Source organism: Eulemur rufifrons, chromosome 3, assembly GCF_041146395.1.
Source record: "Eulemur rufifrons isolate Redbay chromosome 3, OSU_ERuf_1, whole genome shotgun sequence".
NCBI lineage: Eukaryota > Metazoa > Chordata > Mammalia > Primates > Lemuridae > Eulemur > Eulemur rufifrons.
Window position 1 is genome coordinate 18,678,060 of NC_090985.1, and position 23,875 is coordinate 18,701,934.

At 48.0% G+C, this 23,875-nt stretch overlaps 1 protein-coding gene across 2 annotated transcripts in view; it reads left to right on the forward strand.

Annotated features, from left to right (window-relative positions):
* The window catches only part of ENTREP2 (endosomal transmembrane epsin interactor 2), a 334,397-nt gene that overhangs the window by 304,489 nt on the left and 6,033 nt on the right, over positions 1-23,875 (forward strand). For both annotated transcript variants that reach the window (XM_069465806.1, XM_069465807.1), the window contains 3 exons: positions 8,466-8,573; positions 16,610-16,770; positions 17,283-17,418. In XM_069465806.1, the coding sequence (XP_069321907.1) occupies positions 8,466-8,573; positions 16,610-16,770; positions 17,283-17,418 (405 nt within the window). The remainder of the gene's footprint in view (positions 1-8,465; positions 8,574-16,609; positions 16,771-17,282; positions 17,419-23,875) is intronic.

Genomic DNA, 23,875 nt, shown 5'->3' on the forward strand with positions numbered 1-23,875 from the left:
AGCCACATGCACCAAGACCTGGAAGCATTGTTTGATATGTTATTTTTTACTAAAGGTGTCTAGAAAAACCACCCTGAATGTGGGGAAAGTAGATATGATGTATCCTTTATTACGCATCTGTGCCCTCCCTTCCAGTCCCTGTGTGACTATTTTGTGTCCTTTGAAGTCTGCCAAGCTACCTGAAGTGGAAGTCTGCCTTCCTACTCTTGGCCTTATGTTCTGCCATCTGGAATTTAGGGTCATCCTGTAACAGTGTACACACACACACATTATACACACACCACACACACACACACACACACAAATCCTTGTTGTGATCTTTATTGCAATTACATTGGATTTACATAGTAATTTGGAGAGAATTGACATATTTATAAGACTGAATCATCTTATTCATATGACTACAATGTCTTTCACTATTTGTTCTCAATACATTTTTTTAATCTTTTTCTATGTTCTTAACTATTTTAAAGTTTTGTTGCTATTGTAAATCACATCTTTTCAAAAATTATACTTCCTCTTTGTTGCCAGTATATGAGAATGCAATGCATTTTGCATATTGATCTGATATCTAGCAACATTGCTCAACTATCTTATTTAGTTCTAAATATTTGAAAATATATTGGGTTTTCTGTGTAAATAATCATACCACCCTGGACAAATTTTCTTCCTTTATAATTTGAATACAAGATACTTCTTTTGAACGTCTTATTCCAGTGGCGGGGACCTACTGTACATTGTCGAGTAGAAGTGGTATTGGCGCAGCAATCCCCTTCCTACGGGATGTCTGCTGTAGAGTTTCTTGAGTTAAGAGAGTTCCCACCTGTTCCTGGTTTGGTAGAGGCTTTCACACTCGTGTTGAAATATCAACTGCTATTTTGCATCTATTGAAATGATCATATAATTTTTCTCATTTAATGTGGTGAATTCCATTAATAAATTACCTTGTGTTAAAACATGCTTGTAATAAGGAGTAAACCAAATTTGATCATAATGTGCTTTTTCATATGCTGCTGGATTGAATTTGTCAATATTTTGTGTAGGATTTTTGCGTCTAGGTTCACAAGGAAGAATGTTCTTTTCTTGTTATTTTTGCATCTAGCTCTGTCTTGTTTGTTTTTTAAAGACAGCCAGTTATCCCAGTGCAAGTTATATAATGTTATAAGGGTCTTTATCTGGACTCTCTTTTCTATTCCTTTATTGAGGCCACACTATAATATTATTGTAGATTTATAGTACATTTTGATGCGTTCGAAGCCCTTCTTTTCCAAAAATTTCCCAATAGCACTTGTTTATTTGTTTCTTTCCCATAAATTTAGGGTAAAGCCAAAATTTTAAAGATGCTATTTTGTTTAACATTGCTTTAAGGCTAGAGGCTCATTAGGATCACAGTGGGTTTTTAGAAATCCAGGATTTATAGGAAAGATAGATTTTATATATATATGTATATGCACACACAGGTACATATATGTATGTATATACACACAGAGAGAAACATATTTTTGCCTGATTACCCTTCCTTGAATATCAGAAAAGTGGCAAGTAGGTTTCTTCTTCTTAAAACTTGATAGAACTGTAAGAAAATAATTAGTCTATGATTATTTACACAGATTATAGTTTAGGCAATTTACAGCATCAATTAAAAGCTAAAAGCTATACTGCTTCAGAGGGCAAAGGACAGGTTTTCAATTACCAAATAAGGTACAGTTCTGAACCATTGTGGAAAGTGTGTTAATTTCCTCATGGGTCCTTGTTCAAAGTTCAATGTGCCATCAAGCAAATAGCATATAATGTGCAGGAAGCACACTGTCCTCTTGTGTTATTGATGGTATCTGGGTGGCTGAAGCAAGGCCAAAATTCACTTACACTTTTAGGGATATTAAATGGGATGTTTGCATCTTGAAATTATAGCTTGCACATATTTCCCCATGAATCACTTACCTTCTCCATGTGACAACCTAATTTTAGCTCCTTTTGTAGGATCAGTATTCAAGCCAGCCACAAAGACCTCTCTGTATATTATAACTGACCCTAGATCTGTTCCAGGGTATGTCTCATCACTTGAAAAATTTCATGGAAAATTGAAATCACAGATTTTACACACACACAGATCAGGAGTTTTTGTACAGAGTGTTGCTTCTGCATTACTTTATTTGAAGGTGAAGGTACATTTTTCTGTCTGTGTGATTGGAAACTTGGAAATTAAACATATCCTTCTCTTTTAGTCTGAACTTACAATTCAGAAGAGAACAATGAGATATCCCCTAAAATTTCAAACACATGTCTTAGCAATCACCTATTTTGAATGAGACATTCTACTCTACAGAGGAGCAGAAAGAAGACTTGGTCTCTGCTTTTGATGCTCTCTCAAGATGGGGCTGGAAATATACTGTCAGGAACTACAAGATCTGAGTTTTCAGGCAAACTGGCCTGTTACTGTTTACTGTTAACTTTGGCAGAAAGACATGGGATTCCTGGTTCAGAGGCAAAGGGCTTTACTACTCATGGCAAAAGCAGTAGCCAGAGCTGGTTTGTGTCAATTCCCCATGCCCCTCGAGTCTCAGGGGCAATGCAGAGGGCCTGTCATGGATGCCTGCACATGCGGTGAGCCATATTGGAGGAGAGGAACACTGAGCTTCCGGAATAGCCTGCCTTTGCAGTGAACCTACACTTTGTCTAGGGGAGATGGTACCTCTTTACTCAAGGTTCTTGGTGCAAACACAACCTTGGAAAATGGACCAGGTAATGAGCAGTCAAGTCTTCACATTCTTGGCAGACCCAGCAGGAACTTGAAGGCATGCTCAGGGCCCATGGTAGACTGCCTCTCCCAACACAGATCTGCAGCACATGTCGGGTAACAGTCCATGACCAGTGTCTAACATCGCAGGCAATAGAGAATAAATGGTGCAGGCATTTAAGAGAATAATTCAGATAAAGCCCAGCCCCCATCCTTGTAATTATTAACACACATACAGTTACTATTCGGTATTCTCTCATCACTTCTGTTTTGTGCTATGGACCTCTCCCTATCTTCATACTGTCCATCATTATATCTTGGCTAATAATGGCCTTCTATGGGACCTCTGTCTTTATTTAAAGAAAGAAAACTTGTAGGAAAAAAGCAAGTAAATGAGCTAAGAGAAAGGAGTATGAAACAGTTTGTCCTCTGTACAACATTTCCAGCAAGCAAAAGAGTCAAAGTCCTGAATTCTTAATGTTCTTTAACATGTAGGCATCTGTTAATTTTCATGGCTGTTACCTTTCTCTGTTAATTGTGTTACTGATATCCAGCATTTTCTTGGACTGGAGAGAATTTTTAAATAATTCATCATTTGTAGGTTTGCCTAAGTATCAAAAACTGATGTTCCTCTTGCTTTTGTTCTATACGTGATTTCCTTAATTTTACTAACATTAATAACTTCAAAGGTAAGTATGCAAAATGTCCAGCAGCAAAACTCACTATCAGCAATGAAAGGCCTGTCTAGTTTTCACATTTGCCATTTTGAATGACCTTGTAAAGGGAATTTAAAGAACATGGATTTCAGGATTTAAATTCCTATAGAGGACTCTCTGATAAAGCTGTCAAAAGGTAGAGATAAAGGTATTATTCAAGCCAGAAAAGAATTCTGAAGAAAACACAAACACAATTCTAGGAGCTGTGTAGTTACTTAGAAAAAAAGTTAAGCATTTAAATGGCTGGAGGAAAAGAAAAAGAAGTCTGCTTTGGTTATGTTTTCCCAATGAATACACTTCCTGAGACACAAAGCAGTATTTGCCTCATGCATATTCAAACAAAAGGTCATAATTTGTGTTTCTTTTTTGTGAGTAGTTTTATTTGATTGCACATAGTAGTATATTCAAAATTAATGTTATTTTCAGAAGTGTTTTCATTTCAATCACAGTGGAATATGTGGTCAAGAAAGTTGAAATTTCTAGATTGCAGACAAAGTAAAGGTAGTGTTTGTATTTTTAGTTATGGTACATTGAGAGATGTCACTGTTTTGGTTATTATTGTGAATTGCACCCTGCGATCTGTAAAGTACATACTTAAGAGTTCTACGTGCTATCCCAGGGTACCCTCAGGTGTATCTTTAAGGCGAGAATGGTAATTTCAATGGAGAAATGCCAATTCTCAATCAGACCACGAGGTCTGATGGATCCAGCGATGGGAATGAGTAAACACAGGCCAGCAGGTGTGCCAAGGGCATCCACACGGCGAAGGCACATTTGAACTGTTCTATCTCCATCGTGAGCCCCAAACCCAGGTTTCCTGTCATTCACCAATGTCTCTCTGGGGCAGGCCCACTGGCCACTCAGCCTCCACACGTCCCACCACTTGGGGTGTTCTTCTGTAAGACTGCTCCTCTCCCCAAAGTCCCCTGGCCCAGGTGTGGGCATCTCCTACCATCTCTGCTCCCTCCTCCCAGGCTCCATCCCCCAGCAAATAGCCTTGCCCTGTTGGTCTTGGCTTCAGAGTCACCCTCAGACTGGCTGTCTCTGTGCTTCCTCGTGTGCTCTGGCTTGACTCCTGTCCGGCAGCGTCTCTCGGGTCACTTCCATGTGTCCACTCACTCACTCACTTCAGCAGATGTTTACTGAGCACTGACTCCATCTCACTCTCCGTGCTAGGCCCTCCCTGCAAAGGTATCTTTCTCAGTCATTTGTCAAAACAGGTTGTATTTATCTCCTTCCCACTATCACGCATCTTTGATGGCATTCCATCACCTGCAAAACACAATCCAAACTCCTCAGCCTTGCGACAGCTCCCTCCATGCCGGCTGTTTGCCATGGTTGAGCCCGCATGCTGCTCCAGGAGCAGGGAGGGCACTTGAGATGACCATGATGACGTTGCACAGGATGCCTAAGGCAATTTGCCTGGCCCTGCCACAGCCATTTAGAAAACTGAAACAAAAAAGCCACCAAGAGCTTCTTGCCAACCTGGTGTAACGGGGGCTGGATTTAACCTCCCACCTGAAACAACCCCCAAAATAGACAAAATATGTGAAGACACTGAGTATTGGGCAGTCAAGGGCCGTGATCCCTGAGAGATGGTCAGCGAATGAGGTGAGCCCTACCATTGCTCTAGCTGACTGTCTTGAGAGAATTTCCCGGTCTCAGTGCTGGGAAAGGGAGCTCTGAAGGCTCCCTGCAGACTCCCTGAGTTGAGGATACAGAGCTGAGAGTCTGAGGGGGACCAAGGCCTGGAGACCAGAGTTCTCAGGGCGGAATATCAGAGAGGAGAGAGGAAACTGTGGCATCTCCGGAGGCTCTCCCTTGAGTATTCAGTTGAATGCTGGTTAGCACAGGCATGTGAAGAAACTACCTGAGTCTGCGAAAAGAACCACCTGAAAGGATTAGAGATGACATTGCCTGGTGCTCACGCAGGAACAGCGCCTATTCCCACATAGTTCAGTGACACAGGACACTGTGTTGCCTCAGAAGTGGGGAATAATTAGCCCTAGACTGAGCCCTGCCTTGGTTGAGCTAACACTTTTTAAGATCAAGACTCATTTCTCTGCCTTCACATTTGCACTTGGCCGTATAACCTTGGGAAAGTATTTAAAGGGGTGGGGAACCTGCGGCCTTCTGATTTCAAGATTGTTCTTTTTTAAGCACCAAAGGAGGCAAGAAAAGCTTCATCTTTCTCTGCTGCACCCCTTTTAATAAAAGGATTTGTTCCGTAAAATTTGGATTCAGTGAAAACGTCGCACGCACTTAAGGACCTAGAAGGCCACACGTGCGAGCCCTGGGAATGCTGCTAGACCAGACAGCCATGTGGACGCATCCTAGCACATGCACAATTCGTGTCAGCGAGGGCAGCATTTCCCTTCTCCTCTTGAGGATTTGCCAACCTCTTGAGTAGATAACGGAACCTAATCTTATAAGTATCATGGTCTTTCTGGTGAAAGATCTGTCTTTCCTGATAGCTTTTTGAGTTTGTACAGTATTTTGTATACTTGTGTATGAAAAAGATTTAATATCATTATTTTAAATATCATTATTTTAAATCTTTGGTCATTTTGTGAGTCATGGTTACTTTTTTCTATTTCTGGTATGGATTTGAGGGTCAGTTTTTTAAGAATGAATTGCACTTGGATAGTTAAAACACCATGAAGCATATCCTCTAAGATACAGCACAACTCAAAGATACCTGCTTTTACCATCTTACTCATTTTAGTTTTATTCATAATGCTCAAAAGTTCTAGCTAGTGCAATAAGGCAAGAAAAAGTAATAAAAGGTAACAAAATAGAAAGGAAGAAATAAAACAGTTGCAGATGGCCTGATTGTCTACATAGAAAATCCGAAGCCTTCTTCAAAAAAATTACTAGAACTAATAACTTCAGCTAAGCCCATAAGATATCAGATAAACACACAAAAATCAATCACATTTCTATATATTAACAATGAACATGTGGAAAATGACATTAAAAATACAAAAATGAACTTCAACCTAAAACTTAAACTTTATTCAAAAACTAACTCAAAATGAACCATAGACTTAAATATAAAATGTAAAACTATAAAAACTTTTAGAAAAAAAAATAGAAAATCTTCAAGATCTAGGGCTAGGCAAAGAGTTCTTAGACTTGACACTGGAAGCATGACCCTAAGAGCAAAAATTGATAAGTTGAGTCTCATGAACATTAGAAATTTTGTTCTGTGAAAACTCATGTGTAATGGACTGAATGTTTGTGTCCCTCCAGAATTTGTAAGTTGAAATCCTAACCCCCAATATGTTATCAGGAGGTGGGGGCTTTGGAGGTGATTAGGTCATGAAGGTAGAGCCCTTGTGAATGGGATTAGTGCCCTTAGAAAAGGGACCCCAGAGAGTTCTCATGCCCTTTTTCTGCCAAGTGAGGACACAGTGAGGAGTCAGCCATCTGCAACCAGGAAGCAGACCCTTCCAGAATATGACCGGCTGGTGCTCTCATCTTAGACTTCCAGCTTTCAGAACTGTGAGAAATGAATGTTTGTTGTTTGAGCCACCCAGTCTATGGTATTTTTGTTATAGCAGCCTGAGCTGGCTAAGACTCTACATGAAACAGATAAAAAGACAAGCTATAGAGTAGGAAAAAATATTTATAAACCACATATCCAACAAAGGACTAGTACCTAGAATACATAAGGAACTCTCAGAACTCAATAGAAAAAAAAAAAAAAAAATTCCAGTTAAAAATTGGCAAAAGACACGAACAGACATTTTACCAAAGAGGCTATAAAGATGGCAAGAAGCACATGAAAATATTGTTCAACATCATTAGACATCAGAGAAATGCAAATTAAAACCAAAATGAGATATCATTACTAACTTATCAGAATGGCTAAGATAAAAATAGTGACACCAATGTTTACCATGATTCAAAGAAACTAGATCACTCATACATTGCTGGTGGGAATGCAAAATAGTTCAGTTGCTCTGGAAAGAAGTTTATCAGTTTCTTATCAAAATAAACATGCCAATTACCATCAACCCACCAGTTGTACTCTTGGACATTTATTCTAGAAGTGAAAACTTATGTTCACACAAAAATCTGTATATAAATATTCACAGGAGCTTTATTTGTAATAGGCAAAAACTGGAAACAGCTCATATACTCCTCTTTCGGTGATGATTAAACCAGCTGTGGTATATCCAATACCGTGCAATACTTCTCAGAAATAAAAAGAAATGAACTATTGATGCATGCACCAACTTGGATAAATCTTAAAGGGAATTATGCTGAGTGGGAAAAAAAGCAATTCTGAAAGGTTACATGCTATATGGTTCCATTTATGTAACATTCTTGAAATGACAAAGTTATAAAAATGGGGAATAGTCTAGTGATTATGAACAGGGGATAGGAACCAGGGATTGAATGGGGAGCAGTGAGAGGTGGGTGTGTCTATAAAAGGACAACATGGGGGGACCCGTGTGGCAGTGGCACTGTTGTGTATCTTGACTGTACCGATGTCAGCATCCTGGCTGTGATATTGAACTATAGTTTTGCAAGATGTTACCCTTGAGGGAAAGTGCATGAAGGATACTCAAGCTCTGTCTCTGTGATTTCTTACACCTGCATGTGAATCTACAATTATCTCAGAACAAAAAGTTTAATTTTAACACTTGGAATTCACAAACTTTTGAGTTACAGGTTGTGATTGATAAAAAGTGCCCACCTCCTTCAATGTTGGCCATCTCAAGATTTTCTTGGACATGTTACTGAACATTCTAATAATTATCAAAATTGTAAAATGCATCACTATTAAGAATAATTTGATCAGCATTGCAAAAGAATAAACAAATATGTCTATAGTAAAGGCCAAGTTTGATTAGGAAAAATACGCACATACACACACACAAAACAACTCCATGAAGGGAATGGCAGTTGCCCACTCTGATTCTGGGCCCAGACAGAAGGACCAAGGATTCTGCCGTCTGGGCTGTCACGATGAGGCTGACGTTGTCCCACGTCTTTTCTCACAGGATCTCCTCTTCAGCGTGTGCGCCCTCAACGTCCTCTCCACCATCGTGTGTGCGCTGGCCACAGCCATGTGCTGCATGCAGATGGTCTCCGCCGACGTCCTGCAGATGGTGAGTGGCCCCTTCCTTCCTGAGCACACTCAAAATGACGGGCCTGGTCCCCTTCTCCTGTAGCTGTTTGAAACCGACTTAGAAATGGGCACCAGCCAGATGCAGTGAGGACGATGGGCCGTGACAGTCCATGGCACTTGGAGGTGCTTGGAGGTCGCCTGTGCTGCCCTCTGGAAGACAGACCATCTGCACGTGTGGTGCCATTCATGTGTTTATTTTAGGTGTTGTTGGAGCTTCGTGTCAAAAGGTCCTGTTGTGTCCTCCTAGATGGCCCCTGACGTATGTCCCTGAGTCATTTCAGTGAGAGTGCTGCAGCCCTAGACATCCTCTGGGCCCAGCACCTCCAGAGCAAGGCACCTTCCTCAGGCTTCCGAATTCTCTTTTTAATAAAGAAAGTTTAGGATTGTTAGCAAATGAGTTCTTCTGTAATTGAAAAACTGCTAATCTGTGCTTTTTAGATATGCTAATGAACACTGAGCTCATAATCCAGTGGCCGACCACCAGCCGCCATCTGGTCCTCTTGCCCAGGTCTTACAGAGAAAGACCTGCTGCCCCCAGGGGTCACTGATACACGTTATAATACATGAGCTATTAATACACAAATCATAAATAATGAAGGCTTTTCATTGTTTCTATGTGAATGGAACACAGCCCACTATTCAGATGCTACCACTGAACTCATTCAGTGAAGAGGAATTGATGGGAAGATACTGTCCTTCATTGGTAAGCGTAGGAATCTTTCTTTCTCTGTCTCTGATCTCTGTCTCTCTCTGTCTCTTTCTCTCTGTCTCTCAGCTTGCCCCTTTGAGACCTACTCTGCCTCCCACACAGAGAGGTTTATGCATCTTGTTCAAGAAAAAACAAATTGTTCGTACAGCAGGCTTTCTTATGTGTTCTTCTTTCTCATCCACCCTGTGGCAGTACATCAGTTAATCAAGATATAGGGCCAGAGAGCATCATTACCACCACGTTAAAAATTCATTGGCCCTAATTGCATGCCGTGCGCAGCGTCTCTTCTCGGTATATATCCACACAGCTGTCACAGCCAGGCTGACCTTTCTGAGAGGTCGCAGTTTTCCGAAAGGTATCTAATTAAGCAGTTATTCAGTAGCAATGAACTTTAGCCCTTGTTCTTCGGGGCCTCGTGTTGGTGATTTTCTCCAGCGTGTCGTGCAGAGGAAAGGTTAAGTACCAGGGTGTTCTCCTCATCTCAGCAGATTTTACTATTGATCTGTAAATATCACATCAATTTGACCAAACTAACAAAACTAAAGGGATGTGAATGCTAAAAGTTTGCGTTCCCCTGGTTTTAAGCATTAAAATAAAAATTGCCAATTAAATAAGAATAAAGTATATTCTTGCTGTGATAGTGCATATAATTATAACAGCGATGTGCAGAGTCACTCTGGAGTTGCGATGTGTGGAACGTGAGCAGACCTGGAGCCGCAGGCCTGAAGTCACCACATCTCGGTCTGAGTCCCAGCTCTTCTGTGTATGAAGCAGGTGACTCTGGGTATGTCACTGAACCTGCCTGTGCCTCAGTCTCCTCAACTGTGAAATGGAATTAATGGGATGCCTGGTGATCCCTCAATAAGTGTGATCTATTTTGATTTGCCTATTCTAGACATTTCATATAAATGAAATGATATGATATGTGGCCTTTTGTGTCTCTCCCCTTTCAATTAGCAAGACTTTTTTAAGGTTCATTTGTGTTCCTACACGTAACAATACTTCATTCCTTTTTATGGCTGAACAATATTCCATTGTATCAAGATACCACATTTTATTTATCCACTCATCAGTTGATGTTCATAAGGGTTGTTTTCACTTTTGGGCTATTATGAATAATGTTGTTATGAACATTCTTGTACAAGGTTTTGTGTGGACATATGTTTTAATTTCTCTTGGGTGTAGACCTTGGAGAAGAATTGCTGGGTCATAATGAGACCTTATCTGAGACCTTAACAGTGAGAAGCACTAGGTTATGGTTAGCTCATTACTGGGGGGAGGGGCGGGTCCCTGTGGGCAAGTGTGGAGAAGGCCTCCTGCGGCCTTTTCATGATAAGCTAACACTAATTTCTTTTCTGGGGACCCTGATCCACAGCCCCAGCCCCCCTGCCCTTCTGGGGCACCTTGTTGAGCAGCACACTGTGCAGGGTGCTAGGCTGAGGGTGGAAAGCCAGTCCTCTCCCTGAGCTGTGACCCTGCCATGTATCTCTGGCCTCCCAGCAAGGAGCTCCTCCTCCTGTCTGCCCCTGGGGCAGCGCTGCACCACCGTGTTGGTGTGGACTCTCACCCCACTTCCCTAGCCCCTCCCTGTCCCTCAGTGTGAGCAGCGGAGATTCCTACTGTGACTCATGTTAACAACTTATGCAATTGATCAAAATTCCAGCTAGAACATTAATTTTTCCGGAACAGTCCTAGTTTTGCGTTATCTACTGATTTATTAACCCATTTTTAATTCACACTTACGTGCTCACTCATTCGTTGGTTCATTCATTCGGTTAGTCGGCACACATCTCATGTGTTTTGCTGCGTGTCCGGTGCGGCTAGGAATCTAGGGACAGTGAGAACAAGTCCTTCGAAGAACCTAAAACTTCTTATTTCTGTGGATCAGCAGTGTGGGGTAATTAACAGCTGATGGAACCAGCATAACGAATGCACGTGCAAGTGGGATGCAAAGTGTTACGCCTATTGTCAAAATTGATAAAGCTGATGACTCTAATGTGTGTGGAAATAGTGGCAGAAGATAATCTGATTACACAATTCAGTTTATGGATATCGTTTAGCAGAGAAGGCTTTTTACTTCTTAAGTGTCTATAATCTCATTTTTTTAGTTTTACTTTTTAAGTGTAATCTCATTTTCCCTTACGTTATTTTCCTCCCCACTTACTTCACTGCCAGCCACTTTAGCCTCGGGAACATCATCTGCTGTTACATGCATCGCCATTAGGCACTTGCTTGTTAACTTCATCTTTTATTATGTCATTTATGTTCTCTCCTCTAGGCATATGCCTGCTAGGGTGGAACTCCTTTAGAAAGTGCAGATGGGCCACTGTGCCTTCTGCAGACTTGGTGACTGTGGGCTTGCCCGGGGAGCTCGTAAGTGGTACTGGCCAGTCAGGGACATGACCCCACCCCTGGGAACCCCAAAGCTCACCAGTATCTTCTCTCCACCTCACCCCAGTGCTGGCTGCACCTGCTGAAGAGCTCTCCTTGGACCCACAGTGACCTTGAGGTCCTTGGGGCCTGGGCTCAACAGAATCAACTCTGGGCAATTGATGCTACGTATCTACCAGACCAAGAAAACAGGCAGCTGATTAATCTAAACAGCTAGTTAAAGCAGTCATAAAAATGATGTGTACATACAAATATTTTGACTTTATGCTAATGAGCATTTGTCCACCAGTCATGTGGTTTGAGGCCACGATAGTCCCTTTGGCTACGGGACTGTTTGGTGTGCCTGGTTGTTATTTGTTGCATAAACTTCGTGGAAATCGCACGATCTATGACTTCCAGATTCAGTTCCTCGAAAGTGGAGCCAGCCATGGGAAGCGATCTGAGCACAGAGTTTCCCTAGATGCTTATGATTCTCTTCTACTCTCTTAGAACTGCCTTGCCCTGACCTGATTTCGCAGCGATTTCTGCTTAGCTGCTCTCCTTTATCGAGTCTTTCCGAAACATTCAACCTGGTGTTCACAGAATGAGCAGCTCCTCTTGTCTGCATCTGTATGTCATTGTGCAATTACAGTAGTACCTAAAACCTGCCTTCCCTGAGTGGGAAGGCACCCTGCAGCCCTGGGTAGACGTGGAACTTGCTTGGGAGTGGTGGCAGGACCAGAGAGCAGCAGGTCTGGCGGATGTCACCCAGGGTCTGGAGCGCAGAGGGGGTCAATGAAGAAAACTTCTACATGTAATAATCCTGCTATTTCCACCAAGTCTAACAGGGGCAGAGGAAGAGGGCTTTTGCCCCTATTTCTTAGTCTTTCTGGGAGCTCGGAGGTGTGTGCGCTCCCTTCAGGATGTGGCGGGAATGCCGGGAGAGGGTGCTGTGTCTCCAGAGAGCAGAGAGGGTCCGCGCTGGCTGGGAGTGGGCCGGGACAGAAAGGGAGGCAAGTAGACCTGGGCTGGGCACGGGGAGAAGCTGCTAGAATCCCAAGGTGTTCCTGGGAATCCCAGCGCCTGTCTCCAGACCCCTGCTGCCTGGCCTGCCCTCCATCCCATTCTCCAAGGCAGGAGGTGGAGGCCTGGGGGGAAGAGCTGGTAGTCGTGACAAGAGACGTCTTTTAGCCACGCAACGCTGCCATGTGGGTCTGTGACTGAGAAATGGTGCTTCCCAGGGACGATGGCTGTGATCACATGGTCAGCGTGTGCTCACCGTCCTGCGGCCCCAGTGTCGGGCAGGGCCCGGAGACCAGCCCTTGACTCCCCATCCCAGGCCCCTTGATCTCATCACGCTCTCCCTTGGATCCTAGACTCTGGGCAGTGTGGATAGACTGAAATTTTAGGGGCTCTGTGTTAAGTGGGCCTTGGGAAGCTGTGGGAGGCCAGGTTGCCCTAGGTCTCACCTAGAAGGACAGCACACGCCTAAGCTGGGGTCCCCTCTCCCCAGAGCAGACCTTGAGTGCGGGCTTTTCTATAGCAGGGTCTCAAATGCTCGCTCCTGTTGTGTGGGGCACAGCCCTGGGCGCCAGGACCAGTACCAGGCACAGGTGTTCCATTGTGACCACGTGGATCAGGGATCAGAAGAGGCAGTTACATCCTTCAGGATCCTTTTGCCGGGTCCTGAAGGATGACCAGGAGGTGCCAGGTGAGAGGCAGACAGGGAGCAGGGGAGAGGGAAGAAAACGTGATTGGTATTTGGGGTTGTTTGGGAACAGACTTGTTTAATGAGTGTGGAATTTTGGGCACTGGTTGGTTAGGAAGCTGGAAACTAGATGGGATTCAGTGAGCAAGGGCGTCGCTCATAAACATGCTTTCAATGGCAGTGACCTCATCAGATTGGTTTAAAAATAGCTCTGCTGGCAGGATAGAGACTGAATTCCAGAGGCAGAAAATCAAGGCAGAAAGACACACAGGGTAGACACTCCTGCAGGGAGGAGATAACAGGCTGAATGGAGGCGCCTCAGTGGGGAGGTGTCTGTCCCTGTCCTCAGCAGATGATTGCGGAGCCCCTGCTGGGCCCAAAGTGGGAATACAGAGGGGATAAAACACAAATGGGCCCTGGACGGTCAGGAAAGGAAATTGCCCTTGGGATTGCCGCACAGTCGCTGGGAGTTGGTTACCCAGGTGTGCAAGGCTGAGGGAACAAAAGGGAGTGCTGAGGTTGGCAGAGAGATGAGTAACTGCAGAAAGCAGCTGTCACCCTTAGAGCTGGGAGAACAGAGGGAGGGAGCGGGAAGAAGCAGGATAACAGCAGCTCCCCTGTCCCACCACCTGCCTTCCAGGCTCCCTCTAGCGCCCCCTAGAGCCAGAAGCTGACAGGCAGCCAGCTGCAAGGGAGCCTGGGAAATGTAGTCTGCAGACTTCCAGCCCCAGCGTGCAGAGCAGAGGACAGAGTTGGTGACTTTGCTGCCAGACAGGCCCTGCCCTCATTAACCAGACACCGATGACGAGGAAGAGAGGGAGGAGGGCAAGCGTGATTTGCAGGGTTCTCCTGGGAAGGCTGAGGAGCCAGGCCAACAGGCTCCCTCTGAAACGAGCCAAGGCTGGAATGCTTCCGTGAAGGTGAGGCCAGCACACCCTGGAAGGGCAGTCTGGACCTTAGAGCAGATGCAGAGCCTGTCCCTTAACCTCTACAAAGCCTCTGGTGTGCGGCAGCATCTTCTCGTGTGAACCTGCTCGTAGGGTCATCCGGAGCTCCTCACTTCTGAACGTGCTTGTTCCCCTTCCGGGTAGAATTGTGCCTTGCAGAGGAAAGTGTTTGGGTTTCTGCATTTCATTTTACTTGAGTGTGTTATTGACTTTTTTCTAATTTCTGATAGAAACTAATTCAAAATATTTCCTTATTAGACCTCAAGGACAGTTGCCCTCACCCTAGCTGCTTAGCTCTGTGCAGTAGGCTTCAGGACTGACAGCTTTCCAAGGCACAGGGCGACAGACACACATTCAATCTGCTGGTCGCCATTGCTGAGCCTGTTTCAGACAATTAAACAAACAGACGTGGGCAGACCAGCTGGAAAGACAAGGAGCGTGCTTTGTGTGTTAGGAAGACCCGCAGGGTCCATTGTTAGTCTGACTTGTTTAGATGTGGCCGCCGTCCTTTCTCTTTCAGCCTAGAGCACACTGATCTCACTGCATTTGACCATACTCAGAATCGTTACCTCACCCAGAGCAGTGCAAAGTGTTCTCACGTCCTGGCCTCTGTCAACTCCAGCCCACCCTACCCCTGCTGCCAGAGGCGCTTTCCTACCACACACTCCCATCGCCCAACTTCCAGGCTCCAACACCCTAAGAACTGACTTCGAGAGCCTTATCTGTTTGCTGTTCTTAAACTCATCTTTCACTGGCTCACCTGTTCTTGAGCCTGAGTGCCTTCCTGCAAGCCCACCCATTGGAATCCTACCAATCTTTCAAGGCCCATTCAGACGTCATCTTCTTCATGAACCCTTTGGGACCCCAATTCCCACACAGTGCTTGGAGACTTCACTGTTGTCTAATGGAGCTGTCCTCCTTGGCCGTGTGTGGGTGACTGGGACTGGGTCCTTGTCTTGCCCCCACCAAACCTCTCCTTCCTCCACCTGCCACACAGTGGGAGGTCCCAGAGCATGGCACCCTCGTAGCACAGAGTCTTTGGGGACCTGTAGACACTCACAGGGAGGTGCTGACTGGCACTGGAGCAGTGTCTCAGGCATCTCCACGCCACAGGTAACCTCTGGGCAGCAGTAACTTGAGGGTGCAAAGAGAAGGAGTTATTGGTAGTACTTCAAAAATGGAAAACTAGGCTTCATTTTGTTAAAGTGATGTTACCCCACATTGCTTAAGCAGCATCTCAGTGTTTAAGGTTGCCCCATAGAATGTTCTAGAGCTTACAAAGGAGTCTCTTTTTTCTTCAGAGCACTGTTTTGTTTTTTTTTTTTTTTTTGTTGAGACAGAGTCTCACTTTGTTGCCCAGGCTAGAGTGAGTGCCGTGGCGTCAGCTTAGCTCACAGCAACCTCAGACTCCTCGGCTTAAGCGATCCTACTGCCTCAGCCTCCCGAGTAGCTGGGACTACAGGCATGCGCCACTATGCCCGGCTAATTTTTTCTATATAGATTTTTAGTTGTCCATATAATGTCGTTCTATTTTTAGTAGAGACGGGGTCTCGCTCAGGCTGGTCTCGAACTCCTGACCTTGAGCAATCCACCCGCCTCGGCCTCCCAGAGTGCTAGGATTACAGGCGTGAGCCACCGCGCCCGGCCCAGAGCACTGTTTTACAAAATGTGTCAATCCCATAGAACTGCAAAATATTTATAAAACTATGTGTCCAAAGGGGCCCATAATGAAATATTTGAGAAGCATTGGGTTAAAGGATTAAATGATTAAATAATTCAACACAGGCCTTCTCAGAGCCTTTAACACACTAATGAACGTTGTAGGGCTCCAAGAAGAGAATATGTGGTGGTTCCCAAATGTATTTCACTGCAGGAATTTCTGGGGTGGGCTGAGACATTTTTCATGAACACACTTCAGGAAGTGCCGTCTTAAACCGTGGACCTCAGGCGCCCTTTAACTGCATGCAATCTTTGAGTAGTGCGATCAGAGGAGCCAGGTTTAGTGGTAGGGATAGCATTAAAGACTTCCTGGACGGTATTTTTTCTTATTAAAAATAAGAGGCATTCTGCATAACAGCGTGGGCAACAAAGCACAACGAGGCTTCCGAGGCGAGGCGTTCCTCGGGGAGCCTCCGTTTGAAAGTGTGTGTTTAGCAGTCGTGGCTTGACAGTTTAAATTACAGACATTGCACACTGATCATTAAAGCTTATGTATAATTGGCTTAATTAGACACAAGCCGCACGAGATGTCCCAGATAACTCCGACTGCCTCTGTCTCCCAGTTCCTTCCGCAGAGGTCGCAGTCTGCCGGCGCCGCCTGCGTGACCCCCCACGGCACCGTTCTGCACCGGACCCTGGATTTCGACGAGTTCATCCCCCCGCTCCCACCGCCACCCTATTACCCTCCAGAGTACACCTGCACGCCCTCCACCGAGGCCCCCAGGTTGGTCTTCCGTGGATGCCCCCATCTTGAGGCCCCCAAGAGCAGAAGCAGTCGTTGGGAGGTTGGAACGGTCCTGCCCGCTCTCAGGGGAGAAGCTGAGCAGGACCGAGAGCCGGCGTCTGCAAGTGTATTTCGTGAGAGAACAGAGACGGCACGGCGACAGGAGTAGTGCTTAGAAAGAGAACGTTTCGGACGGTGTCTCTGCAAGGCAGCCCACTGGAAACTGGCCGCAGACAGGAGCAGCTCCTCCATGTTCTCATGACGCGCAAAGCCGCCGTCGCATTATAGTCATTCGTAGAACATGGACAGGGCCGTAGAGTTTATTGAAAATGTTGATGTCTCTCCAGTAAAAGACACGAGTGAAAGCTGCCTAGTGAATTGGCTTTTATTCATAACCATGACGAGTCCTGGATGAGGGGAACCCCGCCAGTCCGCACTCTGCTTTGAGAGCGATGTCAGCCGTTCAGGTTCCTTCCCCAGGGAATAACAGTGTGATGTTTCTGCCTTTTCAGGGGCCTCCACCTGGACTTCGCTGGGTCTCCGTTCAGCACTTTGTATGACGTGGCCATCAACAGCCCTGGCCTGCTCTACCCTGCCGAGCTGCCCCCACCGTACGAGGCAGTGGTGGGCCAGCCCCCCGCCGGCCAGGTGAGGCCCGGGCCCAGGCAAGGCCAGTTCCCGGGGAAGGTGGGGGGACCCTCCCCACCTGTCCTCAGAAAGCACCACGTCAGGGTGTGAGTCGGCTGTGTAGTTAGCACTCGTGACTGCCCAGTGCCTTGGGCTACTGTGCACACTTGTGTCTCTTAGGCCTGTCTGCAAACCTGTGGGGTGCTGGGCTCGTTAGCCCTGTGCTGTGCGCGAGGCATCAGGTTCAGACAGCAGAACCTGCAGAGGTTCCAACCCAGACCTGGGTGCCCAGTATTTGTGCCTTCCCCCTTGGCTACTTGCTCAGGCTCTGCCTCTGTGCATCGTCACTCACATGTATCTGAGCTTAATGTGTCAGTGTGCCTGGGGACACGGTGCAGAAGGAGCTGGGATAGCTTCTAACCCATGGGCAGACCCCCCAAACCCAGGGGACCTTGGCCTGTCTTGACCACATGCTGCTGTCACCGTCTACCACGGAGGTAAGACAGCTGTTCTGGATCCCTGGTCCTGTCTGAGGCCAGGCCAGGAAGTGCCTCAGCTGCCGGGTGTTTCAGGCCTTCTCTGTGCTGGGCGTGCCAGGCACTGCCACCGCCTCTCGGTGCCTGACACGTAACAGGCCCTCAGGAGGAGGTCATGGAGCCTCAGTACAGTACCAGGCTCATGAGATGAAATGGGAGGTCGCCTGCAATGCAGCCAACTTAGGACTTGGAACAAAGTAAGTACTGACTTCAGCAGAAGGCAGTCGTCCTTTGTGGGGTATTATTTTCATTTTTGTCGTGGCTGCTGGTGCTGTCATTACTGAGTATGGACCGATGCTAGCCAGGCCAGAGAGGCGGGAACGCCTGGAAAGGTCATGTGGCGGCTGAGTGCAGGACGGTGGTCAGGGAGGTCCTGGAGGCCTCGGGGATGGAGCGTGGGTGGGGGCACACAGGGACGTGAGGAGATATGCCGGGAAGGGCAGTGGGGCTGGGGCTGAGCCAATTCTGGGCTTTGGGCACCAAGCAGAGGAGAGTGGACACCCAGGACTGCACTTTTAGACTTCTCAGCAGCCATGGAGCCCCTGGACACAGCTCACAAGCCTATGGGGACAGTCACATCCACAAGGACACATCACCTTTTGCAGGCTGGGTGGTCTGAGGACAGGAGGAGATGCGCCTTCCTTGTGCCCAGTGGAAACATGGACAGGACATTCAGACCCTGTTAGACTCAACCCATGGGAGGGGGAAATATTTGCCATAGGGACTCTCCTTCCGGGTGGCTCACGGTGGGCCAGCTCAGTCTCCAAACCCACCCGGTAAGTCCCCAGCCCGTCCTCGCAGCCCTGTCCAAGAAGACAGTGCCTGAGCGGCTACCTTTGCACCTGCTCCCACCCTGAAAAGACGTCATTCCCCAGGACTCCACTGGGCCAAGGACTCTGTCTGCAGGAGAAGCAGACATGTAGGAACTGCCTGGGTGTCCACTCACCTCTTCAGTGAGGAGGCAAAGTGTGGCCCTGAAATCTCATTCCTAAACCTGCAGGAACGGAGATGCTCTTGGGTGTTTTTTAAAGCTGAGCAGGGACCTTTGTCTTCCTGATGTGTTTTATTTTTCTGTTTATGATAAAAAATAAATCAGTATTGTCAGTGGAGACCGTTTGCTGTGATAAGAGTTATCACCAGTGCTCTGAGAGGGGCGCCCAGTGCACTGTAGGACACTTGTCAGGGGCACAGGGCCTGTGTTTGGGGGTCCAGGAAGGACCTGAGAGCTCAGACTGGGTGGGTGTCAGGCAGGCAGGGTTCAGGAGGAGGGGTCGGGAGGGCTCCTGGGAGAGGGAACAGCCTGTGCAAAGGCTCAGAGGGAAGGAAGGAGCAGGGTGGGCACAACACACCCACCAGATAGAAGGCCACTCAGGATGAGTCTCGGGTGGGTGTGGCGTGGGTGGAGGTGACTTGTCTGGGTGTGGGGCGTGGGATTCTGAGTGAGTATCCATCGGGCAATAGTTGCTGTGGTTCAGCAACTTAGATTGGAGTTAGCTGCAGAGATGGTCACTGGAGCCTGGGGGACGGAGGAGGGGGTGGGGCACCCAAAAAGGGAATAGCTTCGAGGAGTGACACCATTGTGGGTGGAGAGGAAGGGCACCCACCCACACGGCAGAGCACCAGGCAGGGCTCTGGGAAGCCTGCATTTGCAGGAACCAGCAGTTCGGGAAGAAGTGATGGGCCAGCTGTGCCCGGAGACTATGATGGCCAACGCCAGGTCCCCCTGCCTCGCCATGGAAGAGCTGTGGGTGACCTTCGCAAGAGCAGCTTTGATGGGCTGGAGGGGCAGGAGCCGGGATGTGCTGGGCAGAGGCGTGGATGGGGTGTGAGGAGGTGGGCCACGGGTGTGGCCCTGGGTTTTAGACTCCCATGGGGCTCACCCCTCATCCCAGCACTCGTTAATCAAATCCTGATGGCTGGGCCCACCCCAAGGTTCCTGATCAGTTGTTGATGGTGGGGGGTGCTAAGGATTTGCACTCCTAACAAGTCCCAGCTGCTGCTGCTGCCGCTGCCACCGCCCCAGGGACAAGCACTGGAGAAGAGGAGTGGATCACTCTAGCGGGATGTTTGGCAAAGAGGAGAGAAGATGGGATGGTAGTTAGAGGAGACTGTGGGTACAGGGTCTTGAGGATTCACCAGGCACATGTGGAATGGCCCAGAGGGTGGAAACCCCCAGAGTCCGCGGGGGTGTGTGATTCTCCACAGCCGCCTTGGGGTGGGAGGGCAACCCTGCCACTTCCCTCATCTGCACGGTGCCCCCGCCTACTGCCGTCACAGAACTCCAGCTCTGTGCTGGGGCCTGGGTGTGGGCCCCTTCACACCCTCCCTTGTGTGAGCCATTATCCCTGTTTCCAGAAAAGAGGGCTGGCTGGAACGATTCATGATTGCGTGTGTACGACCCGTGGAGAGTGGCAAGGCCGGGCGTGCTGCCCGCTCAGAGCCCTTGGCCCCCCGACAACACGAACCCCTCTGCATGTGGAGCCGGCCCCCAGCTTCCCAAGGCCCCGGATGCTACAGTGGCTCTTGGGCTTGGGTGAGACTTTCCGTGCGCCACCCACAGCTGCACACTGCAGGGACATTCACTCATGTTGCATCAATAATGTACTCTTTTCTCTAAAGAATAGGATATATGGGAGGATAATGATACTGGTTCTAAGGCCAATAAGACTCCATTGTCCAAAACTCTTGGGAATTCTCTAAGTTGAGCTTTCTTTCACAGACCTTTGGTGGGAAGAGCTTTAATGTCAAAGGCTTGTCTCGTGTTAGCTTGTGTTGACTCAGACACCTCCAGCTCACAAGTGCTGCGCAAACATTATACATGATCCGTTTGAGCGCATCTGTCTGCACGGCCTTTCTCCGGGCTACCAGCCTGGGAGCAGGGCAGCAGCTGGCGATTAAGGGGTCGCCGCAGCCTTGGGCTGATTCTCTTTGACCCCATGGCCCGGGAGCACTTTTCAATTCCACGGACGTCCCTGGGAGTCTGGAAGTCGGTGAAACCCATTACCCTCCGCAGAGGGAGGCTGCGCCCGCCAGCTGCCACCACCCCGGCAGCCCGTCCCACCTGACAGACAGTGAGGAGCAACCCCTTCACAGCAGGACGCGTCTCCCTGGGCGACAAGGAGGTCAATTGCTTCCCCTTGTTAGGACAAACGGCGGCGTATAAACCGCCTGTCAGCACTTGTTTGGATAAAGAGAGGAAGACAGATGGACAGAAAAGCGGCTCCATGCGGGGGCAGGAGAAGATATTTTTGCCTTGGGAAGGGAAAGCGCTCCTTGTCTGAGGTTGTTCGCCTTGACCCCTTTGCTTGGATGGGGCGGCCACACACGTTCCTTCTGGCTTAGGCTGCGATGCTCTGAGACTACGTACTCTGCAGCGAGTTCGCTGAGGGAGTGAACTTCTTTCAATAGCAGGAAAGCGACTGAGAATTTACCAGTCCGACATCTTGTCTGGGTGACCAGCTTGTTTCAGGGACCATTTACACCTGTGCAATATGGAACCATGGCCTGGACAGGTCCCCTCCCTTGGGGCACTAACCGTCTGTGGCGGCAGGGTAGGGACAAGCCAACTTCTCTGGGGCTTCCGAGGAGAGTCGGGCCTGGCAATCCAGGTGGGGTTGGGGGCGGTGTGAGCACAGGAGAGTCATCGTGGGGAGCCCAGCGTGGGCAAAGGTGCAGAGGTGGGGCGGCCAGGAGGCCAGTTGTGGGAGCTCCGGGTATACAACTGGAGTCACCTTGGATGTCAAACCACAGAGGTGCTTTGAAGAGCTTGGCATCTGGGTGGACATGACCCAGCGGTGCTTTGGGAATTTTAATTTGGTGGTGATATGGCAGGTGGAAGGGAAACCTGAGCAGTGAGCTAGGAGTCACGAGAAAGGAGACAGAGGTGACAGAGCACGACCAGCCCCAAGTCCCAAAAGCTATTGTTTATAGGTTCCAAGGAAATGGCCTTTACATTCTAAAATCTGTTGGCAAAGTGTCTTTGCAGATTGCCTTGGGCCACTAGCCTAAAATCTTAACTCACATTTCTCATGATTGCCCCAAAAGAAAAGGTCTTCATAAATCTAGTACTAGACGGTTGACCTCACCTGGGAGTGGGAAACTTATTACCGAATTTGGGCGAAATTTCCACACCAGGGGTCGTAGCCACGGAGCTTCCTAAAAGAAAGATGAGGGGAAATTTGGCTTCTTTGCCAAATGCCAGTTGACTTTTCAATGACAGCAACTAGTCAGAAAAGCACGTCTGCAAATCAGTGAGTCCCAGGTGAGATGACACCTGCCTTGGAGTGTCCAGGTGAAGTGATACCTGTGGCCTCTCCTCTCGACCACCCTCTCACCCCTCTTCTTCTGCAGGGAGCTGTGTTTATGAGCTTTATTGCAGGACTCAAATTTCATCTTGAATTCTGTTCTTCCCCCCACCCTTTCCTCTTGCCTTTCTAGTTCATCGCAAACGCTGTGGGAACGGAACAGCTATTTCCCCCACAGCTCTAGTGCAGCAAGGTGGCTTTTGACATCAGGGAAAGGCAAATTTAAATTAAACCCTTGACGCCCTGCTTGCGAGAGGTGATAGATTTGCTCCCAGGAGCTGCCTCCTCTCGAAACCAGGTCTGATCGGGAGCCAGAGGGAAGTGAGTGATGCTTCTGCAAAATATGAAGCGAATCCAATTTCCTGCTGACCTTGTCCCACTGTATATTTGATTTCTCTTATTTTATTTATTTGTCTTTATTACCAGAGCTTTTTTTTTTAAAGCAGCAGGTTTCTAAGTTACCAGCCACCCCCACCCAAATAAGAAAGTGAAATAGAGGGTTACACATGGGAAGGGACACGTGGAATACAACGAACCTGCAGGGCGTTGTTCCTGTGATGTAGCGAAGATTCTTGAGATGTCCACAGTTGGTTATTGGCACATGGTGATGACAGTGAAAGAAGGTGGGTGCTGATGGTGGTGTGAGCTCTCCCTCCCCGGATTCCCGCCCCAATAGCATGAGAGCACTAAGGAAGAAGAATAGCGTGTATGGTATTATTCTAAAGCATCTAAGTGGGATCAGAGGGAGCACTTAGGCAGCTCTTCTGTGTCTCTTTCTCTCAGAACCCCTCGCAGGCCTCACGCCTCGGGGGGCAGCTCATACCCTTTGTGCTGGTGCGAAGGCCGCAGCCCAAGCACCTGCCCCGCGCCAGCCTGGCTTAAAGAGGAGAGATGAAGGATAGCAGCCATGTGATTGAAGTGGCGGGAGATGAGGGCGGCAGAAATGTAATTACCTGAGCTGGAATCGGACCAAGCCGCAGGGGCCCGCCTCACCTTCCCCAGCCTCCTCCGGAGCTCGTTATTTGCAAGCGCATCCCCAAAGCAATTCTGAAATAACACAAGTATCCAGAAATTGTTTTTGAAATAGCACTGGGGCGCGTGGCGGTGCTCACGTGACGTGTGTGCCGTGCTCGTTACATCCAAGCACAGGCCTAACGCAGGCCTAACGCAGGAATGGCACGGCCGGGCCCCCCATGCTGCACAGGACGGGCAGGGCGAAGAGGGGGCGGACAGCGGAAGGGGTCTGGCCTTTCACCCTCAGATTCCGAGGCTTCTGCAGGCAGAAGAGGAGTCTGCCCAAAAAGAAAGCTGCAGAAGCTCGATGACTATGCAGCTCCAGGCGAGCGCCACAGCTACCCGCTCCACCTGGACAGGATGGCGTCTAACAGTGTCCTCAGGGCTGCAAGGCCCACAGGCAGACTGGCACCTCATCCTGGGTGGACCTGGACCCTGAGCCCGAGCTCAGGCGGGGAGGGCAGCTTGGGAGCAGCCTCTCAACCCCCTCTGCAGGAGACGAAAGGGAAGAGGGAGCACATGCCCGCTCTGGGCGACTTCGGGAGCTCACTGAGGCTGTGACCATTTGTTAAATGCCCGTTCTGTGTCCACACTGTGCTGGCAGAAGGCATTGCAGGCCTCATG